General features: G+C 46.4%; 1 protein-coding gene across 2 annotated transcripts in view; it reads right to left on the bottom strand.

Annotated features, from left to right (window-relative positions):
- MTR (5-methyltetrahydrofolate-homocysteine methyltransferase) overlaps window positions 1-18,065 on the bottom strand; it is a 123,164-nt gene that overhangs the window by 71,216 nt on the left and 33,883 nt on the right. For both annotated transcript variants that reach the window (XM_077282902.1, XM_077282901.1), the window contains exons 8-10: window positions 3,038-3,132; window positions 1,742-1,842; window positions 63-124 (exon numbers count right to left, since the gene is read on the bottom strand). In XM_077282902.1, coding sequence (XP_077139017.1) covers window positions 63-124; window positions 1,742-1,842; window positions 3,038-3,132 — 258 coding nt within the window. The remainder of the gene's footprint in view (window positions 1-62; window positions 125-1,741; window positions 1,843-3,037; window positions 3,133-18,065) is intronic.

The raw sequence follows: 18,065 nt of genomic DNA, 5'->3' as shown, positions 1-18,065 counted from the left end.
ATGACAATATGTGGAAACATGCTGCACATGAGGGGAGAACTATGAACAACAAAGCCGGTTACCTTTATGTGTTTGGCCGTCACTTCTGGAGTTTCATCATAACCACCAAAAGTGTTTGGGAGACCTAAAAACATGAAAAAAAGAAGAACCCCATCAATATTTTATTTAAGCCTATTAATTTACTATTTACAGTAATTGTCATTTTATTTTTTTTTCCATACACTAGTAGTACACAACTTTGTAATATATCTTATCAGAGAAATCTGCCTCTTTCTCCTGCTGCTCTGATCTTTCATTCACATAATTCTTAATTCTTGTGTAAACTCTGTCTTTAGTGAACACAACTGTTCCCATTACCGACATAGATAGATCACTTTGCTTCATCTCTTTTCTCAGTAACGGGAAAGTCTCTTTACGGACCACTGATTTTACTCAAGAATTGTGAGTGAAAGAAGCAGATGTCTCTGATAAGATATATTACAAAGTTGCTTATTTTAACGTGTACTATTAATTTATAGAATAAAAATTTAAATGATGGTTAGTCTTTAAAGTAAACAAATAATATACAGAAGATGGGGATGTATTAAACATTTGGGGCCCAGTGATAATATTTTAATCACTGTGGTCACGAGAAAAATGCATTTAGTGGAAAAATTCCTTAAATGTAATCTGTCAGTATGTTTTAGTGGTGTAATCTGATAGCAGGATAATTCAGGGAAAGAAAGCCTGATTTCAGCAATGTCTTAAAGGCCGCTTGGTGCAATTTTGATAGAATCCCTGTTTTCTCTGATGTTGATGTAGAAGGGTCAGAATGCTGAGCTGTGTATAGCCCTGCCAACACACCTGTCTGTCAATGTCATTTTGAGGTCTAATCAAAGACCACATCAAAAGTGCGAACATGGCCTGAGAGCAAGCAAGCATGGCCTGAGGGCAAGCAAGCAAGCATGGCCTGAGGGCAAGCAAGCAAGCAAGCATGGCCTGAGGGCCAGCAAGCAAGCATGGCCTGAGGGCAAGCAAGCAAGCATGGCCTGAGGGCAAGCAAGCAAGCATGGCCTGAGGGCAAGCAAACAAGCATGGCCTGAGGGCAAGCAAACAAGCATGGCCTGAGGGCAAGCAAACAAGCATGGCCTGAGGGAAAACAAACAAGCATGGCCTGAGGGAAAACAAACAAGCATGGCCTGAGGGAAAACAAACAAGCATGGCCTGAGGGAAAACAAACAAGCATGGCCTGAGGGAAAACAAACAAGCATGGCCTGAGGGAAAACAAGCATGGCCTGAGGGAAAACAAGCATGGCCTGAGGGAAAACAAGCATGGCCTGAGGGAAAACAAGCATGGCCTGAGGGAAAATAAGCATGACCTGAGGGCAAACAAGCATGGCCTGAGGGCAAACAAGCATGGCCTGAGGGAAAACAAGCATGGCCTGAGGGAAAACAAGCATGGCCTGAGGGAAAACAAGCATGGCCTGAGGGAAAACAAGCATGGCCTGAGGGAAAACAAGCATGGCCTGAGGGAAAACAAGCATGACCTGAGGGAAAACAAGCATGACCTGAGGGAAAACAAGCATGGCCTGAGGGCAAACAAGCATGGCCTGAGGGCAAACAAGCATGGCCTGAGGGCAAACAAGCATGGCCTAAGAGCAAACAAGCATCGCCTAAGTGCAAATAAGCATGGCCAAAGGGCAAATAAAAAATGTTATCATTGAATTCACATTTACCAATTCTGTATGCATAAACTACTCACCTGCATTTGGATAACAGATAATATGGGATGTTGTGCATTTCCCGATGGCTTCAATGAAAGGTCTCATTTCAACTGCTCCCAATGCACAGTTCAAGCCAATGCTTAAAAGAGAAAGACAAAAATCTTGTTTCTGAAGGTTGTTAATTCAAGAGCAATTCTTTACATCTGTTTAATACTGATCAATGACATTTGTTTCTTTCAGATAGACAATTTATTTTAAAGTGCAAACATAGTATTGAATTGGCTTGCAAACAGATAAGGAGTGGTTACAATATTCCACTTTAGGAACGTAGTACCGTGCAAAAAGTTTTTTTCAAGTTTGCAACTATACTACTCAGAACATTAGTTTTGGGGGCTGTACAACTGGTCCATCAGGACATTTGCTGCCAATATAACCCTAAAAAAGTCCCACATCAGTATTACCCAATACCACTGTACAAAAGCTCCTTCACATGTCTCCGAATATGAGAACTGAGGTTTTTGGCTTTATTCAGCCCTAGAAGTGCTACTTAGAGAGGCACCATATGACCAAAACCTGCAGTCCAGTAACAAGGGTCTCAAAGGAGATCTATGTCATGTATAGGGTCTGTGCATGGATCCTTAAATAAGTGTTTTGGTAAGAGGTGGTATCAACTCAATGGGTCTACTAGACATGGCCATCACTGTAAATCAACAAATGCTGTCATTAACAGTCCCAAAGACTGCAAAAGGTACCGGGCGAGTTCACATTAACTTGCGGATGTGACAGCTTAAATCACTCATCTAAACTGGTCCTGAGAAACACTGGTAAGTAGAATTAATTTGGCCACACATCCTACAATCACTAAATTTGACCCTTAAGGTTAAGGCTGCACAATGACTTTGCATGAATGTCCAGAGATCACAGTCTTCTGATACTACATTGGAACAGGAATGTGGTAAGGTTGTGATCCGCAAGTCGACTGGAATCTAAATCTGCTGGACTTCTGGCAACTGTAAAATTAAGGCAATGTTACAAACCTAACTCTGATATTGGCAGTACGATGACATGCTTAACCAGAGCACATAGTACCTAACTTCTACTGAACATCTTTAAGATGTTGTTAGCCTTTCTTGGAAACATGAGGGAACTATGTGACTTGCGCCAGAAATCTGGCAGAAAAAATCTATTTTTTTCTTTTTATTTTGCAAAAACATTTACATCCCCTTTATGCATTTTGCTCTAAGGTAATTAATAGAAAATAATTTTAAAAGAAAGAAATCCCTTTAAGATCCCGAACGTAATAAATATTAAAGTACAAATAAAGGTTTTCTCACCACAACGGCTCAGCGTGAGACACGCTAATTACAAAGGCTTCTCCCGTTTGACCAGAAAGAGTTCGTCCACTTTTATCTACAATGGTCCCTGAAATCTACAAAGATTGGTAAGAAACAAGACAAAGCAGAAAGTTTTAACCCCTTGTTGACCAAGCCAATTTGATCTTAACATTGGGCACAGGTTTTTTTTTTCCCAAGATCGCAGATATTCACTGAGTAACAGCGATCACGTGATTGGGGACCGGAAAATCTGGCCCTTATCTTGTTCTCCAGTGTCTCAGCAACCCCCAGTAGCTGAAACCCTGGAGATTTTCCAACTCTGGGGGCAGTGCAGCCTTATTCCCGATCGCCGCTTTAAAACATCAATGAGGTAAGTAATAAGTCCCCTCACTCTTTGCGACTGCACACTTATGAGTCCCCCAGCGCAGACAACGGGCATACTCCCGGGCAGTACGGACTAATTGGCCTCAGCAGTCGCATGCTTTTAACCAAAACTAGCAGCAGCTGCAGGAAAATCAGCGGACAAAAGAAGGGGTGAATATAGTTTATCGTTTTCTCAGCAACTGGAAAAATGTAGTTACTTACCGATAACGGTATTTCTCCGAGCCCATGACGGCACCACAGAGAGGGGAGCTGCCCATCAGGGAACTTTAATTAATAACATAACAGAAAAAATAGTTATCATTACTATGAAGCTTAATGGAGACACCACGTGGCAACCCCAAACATAATATCAACTAAACTAAGTGTGCACACCCACACGTAAAGGGAGGGAATGTACGGGTGCCATCATGGGCTCAGAGAGATACCTTATTGGTAAGTAACTACATTTTTCTCGTTCACCCATGACGGCACCACGGAGAGAATTGCAGAGATTTGTACATTGGGGGGGGGGGGGGGGACCACCGCTTCCCGAACCCTTCTCCCAAAGGTAAGATCTGAAGAGGAGGCTAGGTCCAGCCGATAATGGTTAAAGAATGTAGCGGGGGAGACCAAGTAGTGGCTCTACATATCTGTTCTATCGAGGCGCCAGCTCTTTCTGCCCAGGAATTCGTTATCGCTCTAGTTGAGTAGGCCTTTATTTTCTCTGGGATGACCACCCCACGGGAGGAGTATGACCGGGTGATGGCATCCTTATCCAACCTGCCAGCGTGCCCTTAGAAGCTTTTTGCCCCCTTCGAGGACCCTAAAAGCACAGAAATAGAGACCTATCCTTCCTACACTCTCATATGGCCGCTAGGTATTGCATTAGGCACCTTCTGACATCTATTGTATGTAATACTTTTCCTTCCCTATTTTTGGGATTGGGACAGAAAGAAGGGAGATCTCCTGAGATCTATTGAAACGCGACACCACTTTCGGTAGGTAGGCCGGGTCAGTCTTAAGAATAACCTCCTCCACTGAGATTTTTGTGAAAGGAGGGATGGCATACCATGCCTGAATGTCACTGACCCTACCCATACGAGAGCTACTAGAACTGATGTTTTAAAGGACAGGATTCTCAGCGAAGGCTCTGTCAGGGGTTCGAAAGGAGGTTTGGCTAGGGCTTTGAAAGGACCAAGTTTAAATCCCCAGGAGCAGTACTCCGAGAAAGGAATGGGTCTAGACCTGGCCGATGTTTTGTTGAACCTGGATATCCACCAATTGCTAGCTCGGTCGTGATTGTACGGGGCCCCTAAAGCCACGACTTGAACTTGTAAAGTCCTTATAGCTATCTTCTGTTCCAACCCCTCGGCAGAAACTCCTAAAAGGTTGTTGGTGGAACCCCCTTCTAAATTTTGGAACCTGAAAGGAACTTCCTCCAGACTGTCCTATACAGATTGGTGGTTACAGGTTTCCTACTTTGTAGCAATGTAGAGATTAAATTTGGTGAAAGCCTCCTATTACTCAGGAGAGCACTCACAAATTCCAGGCTCAGAAGGGGCTATTAAGATCATTTTTGCCGTGTCTTTCCGAATTTCCTTCAGAACCGCCGGAATCAGGGCAATTGGGTAAAAGCATACACTGGAAGGTGGTCCCTGGGATCATGAAGGCATCCAATGCAATGTGGTTTCCTTTGGGGTCTATTGAGAAGAAAGCGTCTACCTTCTTGTTCTGACTGTTGGCGAATAGATCTATGGGTGGATGACCCCACCTTCGGCAATCTGATCGAAAACCGCCTGATTCAGTTCCCCTCGCCCTGTCTCAGCTGGGTCCCTGGTGATTAAAGTAAGCTACCACAACTCGGTCATCTGAGAATACTCTTACATGGTGACCCTGAAGAAATCTAGGAGGGCGAACTTCACTGCCAATAGTTCCTTCATGTTTGAGAATACTGATCTTAAGTCCTCTGTCCAGACCCTTTGAGCTATCTGGTCGTTCAGGTGAGCCCCCCCTCCCAACCCCTGGGGCTTGCATGTCTGGTCAGGACCTGAGAGATTGGAGTAATCCACGGAATGTCTTGGGTTAAGTTACCTATCCTCATCCACTATTCTGGCAAGAGTACAGTTTTTGATGACACAGTTAACTGCCCTTCTAAATTCTCTTTTAGAGAGCTTTCGGCTGACCAAAATTTCACACTGCAACTCTCTGGTGTGTACCGGAGCCCAATAAACGACTAGAATACAGGATGTCCTGGAGCCTAGGAGGGACATCGCTTCCCCCAAAGTCGCAGAGGGGAGGTCCCTTGTTTGAGATACCAAGCATACGATTTTCTGAACTATTTCCGACAGAAGGCGACACTCCTGTTTGAATCTAGAATGATACCCAGGTATTCCTGTACTTGGCTCGCCACAGTTTTGGATTTCCCTAGATTCAAAAGCTAGCCTAAGCTGGTCAAGGAACCCATGACTTTTTCTAATTGGATCTTGCCACACCGGGGTCTATTGTCAGAAAATCGTCTTGGTAAATGACAATTATGGTATCTTGTTCCCTCAAATGTGCCATCATCACCACCACTACCTTGGTGCACACCCTTGGAGCTATGGCTAGACTGAATGGGAGGGCCATGAACTGATAGTGTTTTATCACCCCATTTATTGGGACTATCATCCTGAGGAATTTCCGATGGTCTTTGTGGATGGGGACATGATAGTATGCATCCTTTAAGTCCAGAACAGTCATGAAACAGAATTGAAACAGCCTTTTTACTGATGCCTTTAGTGTTTCCATCCTGAAGATTTGAACTTTCAGTAGATTGTTCAGTTTCCTTAAATCTGGACGGTGAGGAAAGAGGAAATAGGGATTTTTGTGAACTCACCGTAAAATCCTTTTCTCCGAGCCAATCATTGGGGGACACAGGACCATGGGTGTTATGCTGCTGCCACTAGGACACCAAGTTAACACAGAAAGATTAACTCCTCCTCTGCAGTATACACCCCTTCACTGGCCAGTATTCATCCAGTTCGGTAGTAAAGCAGTAGGAGTATTAAACAAAAGACAATAAAACTATGTCAGAACCAAAGAAGTAACAACAAGCCAATAGGGTAACAGGGTGGGTGCTGTGCCCCCCAATGATTGGCTCGGAGAAAAGGTTTTTACGGTGAGAACACAAAAATCCCTATTTCGCCTATGCCTCATTGGGGGACACAGGACCATGGGACATCCTAAAGCAGTCCCTGGGTGGGAAGCAACATAGCTGTTACTACCCCATGTACCACTGGCTTACAGCTAAGGTACCGCCGACTGCAGAATGCGCCTGCCAAGGGCAGCGTCTGCAGAGGATAGAGAATGAATGTGGTATTGTTTTGTAAAAGTATGCAAGCTTGACCAGGTCACAACTTTGCAGACCTGTTGTGCTGACGCCTGGTGCCGAATGGCCCAAGAGGCGCCCACCGACCGAGTAGAATGGGCCTTAATCCCTGCTGGGATAGGAACACCCCTGACACAATAGGATTCCTGAATAGCCGATCGAATCCATTTGGCTAGAGTAGCCCAGGAAGCGGGAGAGCCCTTCCTTTGTCCCTCTGGAAGTACGAATAGGACATCCGATTTGCGGAAGGGAGCCGTCCGTGAGATATACCGTCAAAGGGCCCTAACCACATCGAGAGTGTGCAGAGCTTTCTCAACGCGATGGACTGGTGCTGGACAGAATGAAGGCAGAATAATCTCCTCATTGAGGTGGAAGGAGGAAACGACTTTGGGTAGAAAAGAAGGAGAAGTCCTCAAGACTGCCTTATCTGGGTGAAAGATCAGAAACGGGGGTCGGCAGGAAAGAGCCGCCAACTCCGAGACACACCTGATTGACGTAATAGCCACTAGAAAAGCTACCTTCCAGGAAAGGAAGGTCAGAGAGACGTCCTACAGTGGTTCGAAGGGGGCCTCCTGAAGAGCTCCAAGGACCAAATTAAGATCCCATGGATCCAGTCATTTTGTAGGGAGGCGCCACATGGGAAACTCCCTGAATGAACGTCTTAACCGGCAATCTGGTGGCAATTTTTCGTTGGAACAGGACTGACAATGCTGACACCTGTCCTTTGAGAAAGCTAAGTGTGAGACCCGACTCTAGGCCTGATTGGAGAAATTCCAAGATGGAAGGAATGGAGAATACCAGAGGAGATCGTCCATGGGCGTTGCACCATGCGAAGAAGATTCGCCAGGTACGGTGGTAAATGCGCATGGACACGGGTTTCCTAGCCCTGATCATGGTGGAGGATACCTCGGGGGAGAATCCAGCTTGGCCTAGAATCCAGGATTCAATGGGCACGCCGTCAAAGACAGGGCCCCGGAGTTACGGTTGTAAATCGGGCCCTGTGAGAGAAGATCCATGCGATCTGGAAGCCGCCAGGGGACGTCAGTGACCAGCTGAACCAGTTCCACGTACCATGCCCGGCGCGGCCAGTCCGGCGCAACTAGGATCACTGGTACCCCCTCCGCCCTGATCTTCTTGATGACCCTCGGTAGCAGGGGAAGAGGAGGAAAAATGTACGGGAGGCGTAATTGATGCCACGGCAGGACCAAGGCATCTGCTCCAATGGCACGTGGGTCGAGGGATCGTGCAATGAACTGTGGGACCTTATTGTTTAGCCTTGAGGTCCAAACCGGGGTCCCCCAGCGATGACAAATCTGATGGAAAACTTCCGGGTGGAGGGACCACTTGCCCGAGGCGAGACCCTGGCGACTGAGGAAGTCCGCCGCCCAATTTTCCACACCTGGTATGTGGATCGCCGAGATGGGCAAATGGTTGCTCTCGGCCCAACGGAGGATGTGGGTCACTTCGAGCATGGCCGTCTTGCTGCGGGTTCCCCCTTGATGGTTGATGTACACCACCGATGTGGTGTTGTCGGACTGGATTCTCATGGAATGACCTGCCAGGAGTTGGTGAAAGCTGAGTAACGCTAGTCTGATCGCTTGTATTTCCAGAATATTGATGGTAAGACGCGACTCTCGAGTGGATCACCGCCGCTGTGCTGTGTGGTGGTTGAAAACTGCACCCCAGCCCAAAAGGCTGGCATTGGTGGTCACCACCAGCCAGTGCACTGGGCAAAAAGACTTTCCGTGGTACAGGAAGGACTTCAGCATCCATCACTTGAGAGTCTGCCTGACTTGCCAAGACAGACGGAAATGACGGTCGAGAGAGGACGGGTTCCCATTCCATGCCAACAGCAGATCATGTTTTAAGGGACGGAGGTGGAACTGCGCGAACGGAACTGCTTCCATGGATGCCACCATTTTTCCGAGAATGCGCATGCTGAAACGAATGGAGTGAGAAACTGGGCAGGAGAGACTCCATGCTCCCTGCTGCAAGGCCAAGGCCTTTTCTGGAGGGAGAATGACCAAGCCGCGGGAAGTGTCCAGGGTCATTCCCAAAAAGGAAATCTGCTGAGCCGGGACCGGAGAAGATTTGTCGAAGATTATTTTCCAACTCAGGCGAGAAAGAGTATCCACTGTGAGATTGACGGACTCCTCGCAGGCTGGATATGACGGGCCTTTTATCAGTAGGTCGTCCAGGTACGGAAGTACCACCACTCCCTGAGCATGAAGAATGGCCATGGCAGCAGCCATGACCTTGGTGAAAACTCTGGGAGCGGTGGCGAGGCCGAAGTGTAAGGCCACAAACTGGAAGTGTTCCTCGCAAAATGCGAAGGGAAGGAACTGTTGATGAGGAGGAAAAATTGGGATGTGGAGGTAAGCATCTTTGATGTCTATGGATGCTAGGAACTCTCCCTTTTCCATGGACGCGATGACAGAACGGAGAGATTGCATTCTGAAGCGTCGAATTTTGACAAAGTTGTTCAGAAGTTTAAGATCTAGTATTGGTTGCAGCGATCTGTCCTTTTTTGGGACCACGAATAGGTTCGAGTAAAACCCCTTGAACCTTTGGTCTTGGGGGACCGGAATGATGACTCCGTCCCCTTGTAGTGCCTGTATGGCCAGGAGAAAAGCCGTTGTCTTTGGTTTGGGAGGACACGACTGGAAAAAACGTGTCGGATGGAGGGAAGAAAATTCTATTTTGTATCCGGAGGACACCAGTTCTCTGACCCACTCATCGTGGACGACCGAGAGCCAGGCTTGACGGAAAGAAAGTAGGCGGCTGCCCACTTTGTCGATGTCCTCCGGACGTTGCAACGAGTCATTGAATGGAGGATCTAAGGGATCTGGTTCCCTTAGATCCAGATGACCTCGGTCTGGGTTTCCAGTTACGGTTAGGTCTGTATGAGACCTGGGAACCTCTGTCTCTGCGCGAAACTCGTCCTGATACGGGAGAGAAGGATGTAGATGACCAATTGGGATTGTTGCGAAAAGGCCGGAATCGAGGTTGTTGCTGAAGCCAAAACAGCCGGGTAGGCTTTTGCTGGGGGAGAAATTAACTTTTCCCTCCGGTAGCGTAAGTTATTTGGTCCAATTTTTCTCCAAATAAGCGACTGGCTTGGTAGGGCAGAGATGTCAATGATTTTTTGGAAGCAGAATCTGCTCGCCAATCTCTGAGACACAGGGCTCTTCTGATGGAAATTGCATTTGCGGCTGCCTGTGCAGAGCAATTGGCCACGTCTATTGAGGCGTTAACTACGAAGTCCCCGGCTTGGGCTATCTGGTTAGCCAGGTTGATTGCCTCTGGCGGGAGATTACTGTCATGGATGGTTGCGGTAAGCAGCTCAGCCCAAGCGACCATAGCCTTTTACACCCAAGAAGCGGCGAAGGATGGAAAGAGACGCTCCTGTGGCCTCGAAGACAGAGCGAGCCAGGTAATCAATTTGACAGTCAGTGGGGTTTTTGACCGAAGAACCGTCAGACAAAGATAGGAGCATTTTGGAGGCGAGATGCGATACTGCAGGATCCACTGAAGGAGACTGTAGCCAATCCTTCATTAGTTCCTGAGCAAAAGGGTATGTGGCCTCAATAGGCTTTTGACCCGTGAAGAGTTTATCAGGCCGGTCCCTGTGTTTCTGTACAATTTCCTTAAATTTTGGATGAGTGACGAATACTTTTTGGACACGTTTAGTCTTTTTAAAAGACACCACATGTTCCGGAGCGGATACGGATTCCTCGTCCACCTTCAGGGTCTTGTTGACCGGCTCAATGAGAGAATCAAGCGTCTCTTGGGAAGTCGAGGAATCCTGGATGAAAGAAGCCTCGGATTCGAATTCAGTCTCATTTAAGTTCTCCGGAAAAGGGGAACGAGAAACTGAGCTCGCAGATGCTGAAACGCAAGCACGACCGTGATCAGGGGACACAATATGGGTCCGTTTTCTGGAGCCCCAAGCCCTTAGCGACAGAGTATGCCCCCTGCTGGTGGACGGACCGTACCGTCGCCAGAGTCCTCCACGGTCTGACTTTAAGAGGGACCCCGGAGGGAGTCTATTGCCTTGGCCAGAGAAGCCATAGATTGTGACAGGGAAGCGGCCCACTCAGGGGGACTAGGCTCCGCAGGGTCGGCGGCGACGTTGGCGGGAGGCGGTTGCACAGAGGCCGGGTCACAATCCGCACATAACGGGGTATTGTGAGCTCGGGGCAGGGCAGTATTGCAAGTGGCACAGGAAGTGAAACACTGTGTGCTTTTTGTTAACTCTTTTGGCCTCTTTAGGTTGAGACATAGTGTGTCTTTAGAGATAAGGGCAGGATAGGCAGGGTACGCGCTATAGTGCAGGGAAAGGGTTAAGCTCTCCTGGTGCAGCTTACCCACGGTCCTGTGCCTGTGTCCCCGGGGAGGAATAGGATGGCTGTTCGGCGGTCCCGTAGCTTTCGGAGCTGTCAGTCAGCGTGATGTCTGCTGATTTCCCCGCAGAAGATGAGAAGCAATATGGCCCCCGAGATTTGCAGGGTGCCTCTCGTCCCAGACGAGAAGTGCCGAGATAGGGGGCGAAGTTCCAGCAGTGGGAAGAGTTATGTTCACCGCGGCCTAGTCCGGCTGAAAAGCTGGGGACTAAATTTCTGGGGCCTGCCGGCGATGCGCGCCGGCGGCTGCGACGGAACGCTGCTGACTGCCGCTGGTACCCGGCCGACGGCGCCTCTCACCAGGGACCAGGACTGCACCTTCCGACGCAGGGAAGTGCAAGGAAGGTACATACTCACAGTGCAGCAGGCCGCCTGTTACTGTGAGGGTGCGCACTCAATCCATGCTCCCTGATCGGGGGATGGAGAGGACCCTTCATCCATCTTCACCTCAGGGGGTTTTCCTCGGTCGTGAGGCTGCAGTGACGCCATCAGGTGTGGGCCTTTGTTCAGCTGTCAGGCCCCAGAGAGGAACATGAGAGCCAGGAACTCTCTGTGCTCGCCATCTTGCAGGGCGGGAAGGGGGGGGGAGATCGGAACCAAAAGTGGAACCGTCGCCCCAGTAAGATAAGGCGTGCCCCAGACGTCGCAGGAGAGGGACGGGGAGGTATACTCCGCGTGCTCGCCTGTTGATGGTTCGGGGGAGAGCGGACCCTAGAAAAGGAATCCGTCGCCCCCTTCACTCCGTTAATTAAAAAATAAAAATTTACAGAAAAATTAAAATAAGAAAGTTGGGGTCTGAAACAGACCCAAGTGCCTCCTACAGACACTAAGCAAGAACTGGAATACTGGCCAGTGAAGGGGTGTATACTGCAGAGGAGGAATTAATCTTTCTGTGTTAACTTAGTGTCCTCCTAGTGGCAGCAGCATAACACCCATGGTCCTGTGTCCCCCCATGAGGCGTAGGAGAAATGAAGATTTATAGGGCAGCACGGTGGCTCAGTGGATAGCACTCCAGACTTGCAGCGCTGGAGTCCTGGGTTCAAGCCCCACCAAAGACATCTGCAAAGAGTTTGTATGTTCTCTCCGTGTTTGCGTGGGTTTCCTCCGGGCACTCCGGTTTCCTCCCACATTCCAAAGACATACTGATAGGGAATTTAGATTGTGAGCCCCATTGGGGACAGCGATGATGTGTGCAAACTGTGAAGCACTGCGGAATATGTTAGCGCTATATAAAAATAAAGATTATTATTAGAACTGATTTTCCTTTAGCTGTGAATCCAGCAGGTCTAGCCACACCATCAGAGACATGGCCGTGAAGGTCCTCCCCCCTGGCGGCCTCCCATGAACCCTTCAGGAACTCATCTGCTTTTTTGTCCATGGGGTCCTTTAACACCCCCATGTCCTCGAAGGGAAAGGAAACCCAAACGGATATTTCATTTTTTGGGGGTAGACGGCTCTTTCTCTCTGGTTTCTTCCACCTTTTAAATTAGGGATTGAAATCTCTCATTTAGGGGGAAAAAATCCTTTTTTTTTTTTATTTGACAAGGGTCTACCGGACCCCTGGTGGCCCTGGCCGCCTTGACAAAGCTATCGGTCTCCTCTAAGAGAAAAGAGCTGCAACCACTCCTACCCCCCAATGATGAACTGGATATATCCGAGTCCCTTCTCCACTCTCTGCACTACTAGACCCGGCCTCAGGAGCATTTCCTACCTGCGATTTTATTAGAGATCTAAGAACTGAGGTAAATCTCGGGGTCTCTTCACAGATCGTCTGCTCTATGCAGGAGTTGCAGAGCCTTTTTTCCCACGTAGTGGGTAACACTTCCGTGCAGAGCGCACATGTCCTGTGCTTAGTTTTGCCTGTACTTTCCCTTCCTTAGAGGGAGAAAAGAACATGAGGCCCTAATTATAAGTTGGACATGCACATAGATCACTTACCATTCTGATGGAAGAGGGGGTACCGGGTTAGAAGGAGGAAACACTCTTATAGATGGATTCTCACTTGTGCTCAGCACCACACTTGAGTTCTTGCTGCGCTGGTATGATATTCCCAAATGCCCACTCCCATTGCTATCATGCTCCGTGTGAAGGGAAGGGTCCCCTTGATCTGCTTGTTTTTCTTTCTGCTGTGACGACAATCCCTGCAGTCTGCATTTCCAAATGCTGATCGCTCATGGCTAAGGAAAAGCCTGCCAGAGCCCTTATTAGAAGCAGTGTCCTTAGTGCTTCTTGTGTTTAAACATGCTTCTGGCCCCCGTATCTAATGCACCGTCTAAGGCTACTTTCACACTAGCGTCGTGCACTGCACGTCGCAATGCGTCGTTGTGGAGAAAAAACGCATCCTGCAAAGTTGTCTGCAGGATGCAATTTTTCCCCATAGACTAACATTACCGACGCATTGTGACGCAGTGCCACACGTTGCAACAGTCGTACGACGGTTGCGTCGGGTTTTGGCGCACCGCCGCCACAAAAAAACATTACATGTAACTTTTTTTGTGCGTTGGGACCGCCATTTTCGACAGTGCATACGCGGCCGAAACTCCGTCCCCTCCTCCCCGAACCTTACAATGAACGCCAACGTCGGGCATTTTCTTCACAGTATGCGTCGGCACCCTCCAGGCGTTTTCTTTCTGGCAGTGCCGATTCCTCTTATTATGACCACAGGTACATTATTCTATTGATATAATGATATTGGCGCTTTTTACTAGCATTCATTTATGATCCTGTATTAGAGCAACACTATCTATAAGCAAAAGGACTATTTTCCTAGCGCCTATTCATTAGTTATTGTTGCTGTTTTTTCAGCACATTTACAACATAATATGATTGGATGCAGCATAATTATTATATTGATATATGAACACAAGCATATCTCATGAGCTCCCATTTGATTGCTATACATTATCTGCCTGTGGTTTCTCTGATATCATGCCCCATAATACTATTTTAATCCCTGATTATATATTGTGCTGTTAACTGCCAATATATACAAAATTTGTAATTTTATCAAAATTTCTGATCCTTGCTCTTTTTTTTTTTCATTTTTGTAATGCCCTCCATAGTCGCCTCACCCAGTGGTGAGGCGCACGCATACCCCGACTTGATTACCCAGTCATGTGCTGCGGCACCGCCTTGTCCTAGGGGCGAGCCAAGCGTACGCCCTGACCGGATTACCCAGTCATGCACCGCCGCCATTTGCGTCATAGGGGTGCCCCACGCCACGCACCCACTCCCGGAAGTGCCGGTAGAGCATCCACCGGTCCCAGTCCCTCGTCGGCTGCTTGTACCCGGGCTGAAGATTCTGGGAGAGGCTGCCTCTCCCCACACACCCTCAGGATACTGCATCGGCCGCAGCAGGAGACCGCTCCTGGATTGGTCTAGCCGGGCCTGGCATCCCCTGGTCTCAGCCCCAGCTTGTACCTGGGCTGGAGAAGATTCTGGGAGAGGCAGCATGCAGCGATCCTCTTCTCTGCTGCCTCTCCCCGCACACCCTAAAGGCCCACTGACCTCAGCGGTGGCGCCTCAGGATACTGCACCATCTGAGGCAGTGAACCCCCGCTGCCAGGATCGGTCTGGCCGGGCCTGGCATCCCACGACGATCCTCAGGTATGTTCCTTGTACGCCGACTAAGTTTCCCATCAGGGACAGGAAACCAACTGCCCCTTTTTATCTGTAGGTTTCCTGTCCCTGATGAGCGGATCCCCTCTCCGTGGTGCCGTCATGGGCGAACGAGAAATTTTAATGCACAATTTACTGCATTATGTAAAGAATGATTACAGCTCTATGATGTGCACTTAGATTTACAGTGACATGTAAAAGTTTGGGAACCCCTGGTCAAAATTACTTTTATTGCGAACAGGTAAACAAGTTGAAGAGGAAATTATCTCTAAAAGGGATAAAAAAAAATTTTAGGCAAAAAAAAAAAAGACAAAAAGGAAAATGGGCCAATGCAAAAGTTTGGGCAGCCTGCATGGTTATTACCTAGAAGTACCTTCCTTTGCAAGTATCACAGCTTGTAAACACTTTTTGTAGACAGACAAGAGTATTTCAATTCTTGTTTGAGGGATTTTCATCCATTTTGCCTTGGAAAATTTTTCCAGTTCTATGAGATTCCTGGGTTGTCTTGCATGCACTGCTATTCTGAGGTCTGGCCACAGATTTTCAATGATGTTCAGGTCAGTAGGTTGTGAGGGCCATTGTAAAATCTTCAGCTTGCGCCCTTTTGAGGATTTTGACGTGTGTTTAGGATCATTATTAGTGATGAGCGAATAGCATTGTTGCTCGGGTCTCCCCGAGCATGCTCGGGTGATATCCGAGTATTTTGGCGTGCTCGGAGATTTAGTTTTCATCACCTCAGCTGCATGATTTATGGCTGCTGGACAGCTGGAATACACAATTCACAAACAAGCATTCCTCACATGTATTCAGCCTGTCTAGCAGCCATAAATCATGCAGCTGCGTCGACAAAAACGAAATCTCTGAGCAATAATAAATACTCGGAGACCATTCGAGCAACGAGTATACTCGCTCATCACTAATCATTATCCATTTGTAGAAGCCATCCTACTTTCAACGTGAGCTTTTTACAGATGGTGTTATGTTTGCATCAAAAATTTGTTCAAATTTCTTTGAATGCATTCTTCCCTCTACCTGTGAAATGTTCCCTGTGCCATTGGTTGCAACACAATCCAAAGCATGAATGATCCATCCCGATGCTTAATGGTTGCCAACATTTTTTTCCTGGAATTCTGTGCCCTTTTTTCTCCACACATACATTTCATCATAAGAGTTATATTGTAATCTAATTGATCCACAGGACTTGTTTCCAAAATACATCAGGCTTGTATAGATTATAAAAAAAAAAAAAAAAAAAAAAAAAAAAAAGATACCAGTTCCTTTTATTAAATATATCCATAAATTGGCGACTCAATGATTAGCATCATAAGGAGAAACAGTCAATTTATGCCATTGAAAATTAAATAAAAAATTTTATTGACATCAAAATCACATAGAGTTAATCAACATATATGATGGAAACAAATGTGTCTTATAGCAGTGTGATCTCAGGTAAAACAAAGGGGAACAAAGTCAGGACAGGGCAAAATGAAGCATGTCCAGAAACATATAAAGTGCTTGAAAACAACAAATTATGTAGGGTGTAAAAGGGTTACCTCAATCAATATACAGAGCTCTACTGATTAGACATAAAACATGAATGTGTCTTTAAATAGAGTAAGTTCAATCTCAATTAGAGTGCACTACTATGAATAATACAGTGAGCATAAATATATGCTTATAAGTATTTACCCATGGTTAGTGTCCCGTCCTAGTGTCTGGACCGTTCCCCAAAATACGTTTTGCTTATGTCGCTTCTTCATGGAACTTGTTTAGGCAATTTTAGATATTCTTTTGCATACTTCTGACGCTGAATTTTATGGTGATGATGCAGGAGAGGTTTTCTTCTGATGACTCTTCCATGAAGGCAATATTTGTGCAGGTGTCTCTGAACAGTCCACAACTCCAGAGTCTGCTAAATCTTCCAGAAGGTTCTGATTTGCCTCTCTAGCAATCCTACAAGCAGCTCTCACTGAAATTTTGCTTTGTCTCGCAGACCTTATTTCAACCTCCACTATTCCTGTTAACTGCCATTTCCTATTTATACTTTGAACCGAGTAAAGGACAACTTGAATGTCTAAATGAAAAAAAATGACATACATACATATACGTGTGTGTGTGTGTGTGTGTGTGTGTGTGTGTGTGTGTGTGTGTGTGTGTGTGTGTGTGTGTGTGTGTGTGTGTGTGTGTGTGTGTGTGTGGGCACTTTTCATAGTCATGAAAATACAGAAAAATCTTTAAATGAGGTGTTCAAACTTTTGGTCTGTACTATATATATATATATATATATATATATATATATATATATATATATATATATATATATATATATATATATATATATATTTTTATTAGTACAGACCAAAAGTTGGACACACCTTCTCATTACATGTACATTCACACTGAACGCATCAAAACTATGAATTAACACATGTGGAATTATATACGTTACAAAAAAGTGTGAAACAACTGAAATTATGTCTTATATTATAGGTTCTTCAAAGTAGCCACCTTTTGCTTTGATGACTGCTTTGCACACTCTTGGACTATAGCAATTGGATACTATAAAACTTAACCTTTAATAGGTTCGTTAAAAAGTGTCAATATAAACTAGAACAAAATACAAAAATAACAAAGGAACCCCAGTGAGTTGCTGTGTCCTTAGAACCCCACACAGAAAAGGAAAAACAATCTACAAAAACAGCACATTAAAATGTATAAAATGACAGCACTAAGGGTATGTGCACACGTCCGGATTTCTTGCAGAAATTTCCTGAAGAAAACCGGAAATTTTCTGCAAGAAATCCGCATTTTTTTTTTTTGCGTTTTTTTTTTTCCTTTTTTTCGCGTTTTTTTTAGCATTCTGCAAGCGTAATTAGCTTGCAGAATGCTAACGTTTTCCAAGCGATCTGTAGCATCTGTAGCTTGGAAAACTGACTGACAGGTTGGTCACACTTGTCAAACATACTGTTTGACAAGTGTGACCAAATTTTTACTATAGATGCTGCTTATGCAGCATCAATAGTAAAAGATAGAATGTTTAAAAATAATAAAAAAAATGCTTATACTCACCCAGACGATCTCCTCAGTGGCGTCCGTTCCTCTTTCTATAACTGGTGTGTGTGCGCAGGACCTTCCATGACGTCGCGGTCATGTGAGCGGTCACGTGAGCGGTCACGTGAGCGGTCACGTGACCGCTCACGACCAATCACAAGACAGTGACGTCATCACAGGTCCTTCACCGCACACCAGCTACGAGAACCGAAGCGGCAGCATGCAG

This window comes from Ranitomeya variabilis, chromosome 2, assembly GCF_051348905.1.
Source record: "Ranitomeya variabilis isolate aRanVar5 chromosome 2, aRanVar5.hap1, whole genome shotgun sequence".
Classification (NCBI taxonomy): domain Eukaryota; kingdom Metazoa; phylum Chordata; class Amphibia; order Anura; family Dendrobatidae; genus Ranitomeya; species Ranitomeya variabilis.
Note: the sequence above shows the minus strand (reverse complement) of the source record. Positions and strands in the feature narration are given on the sequence as shown.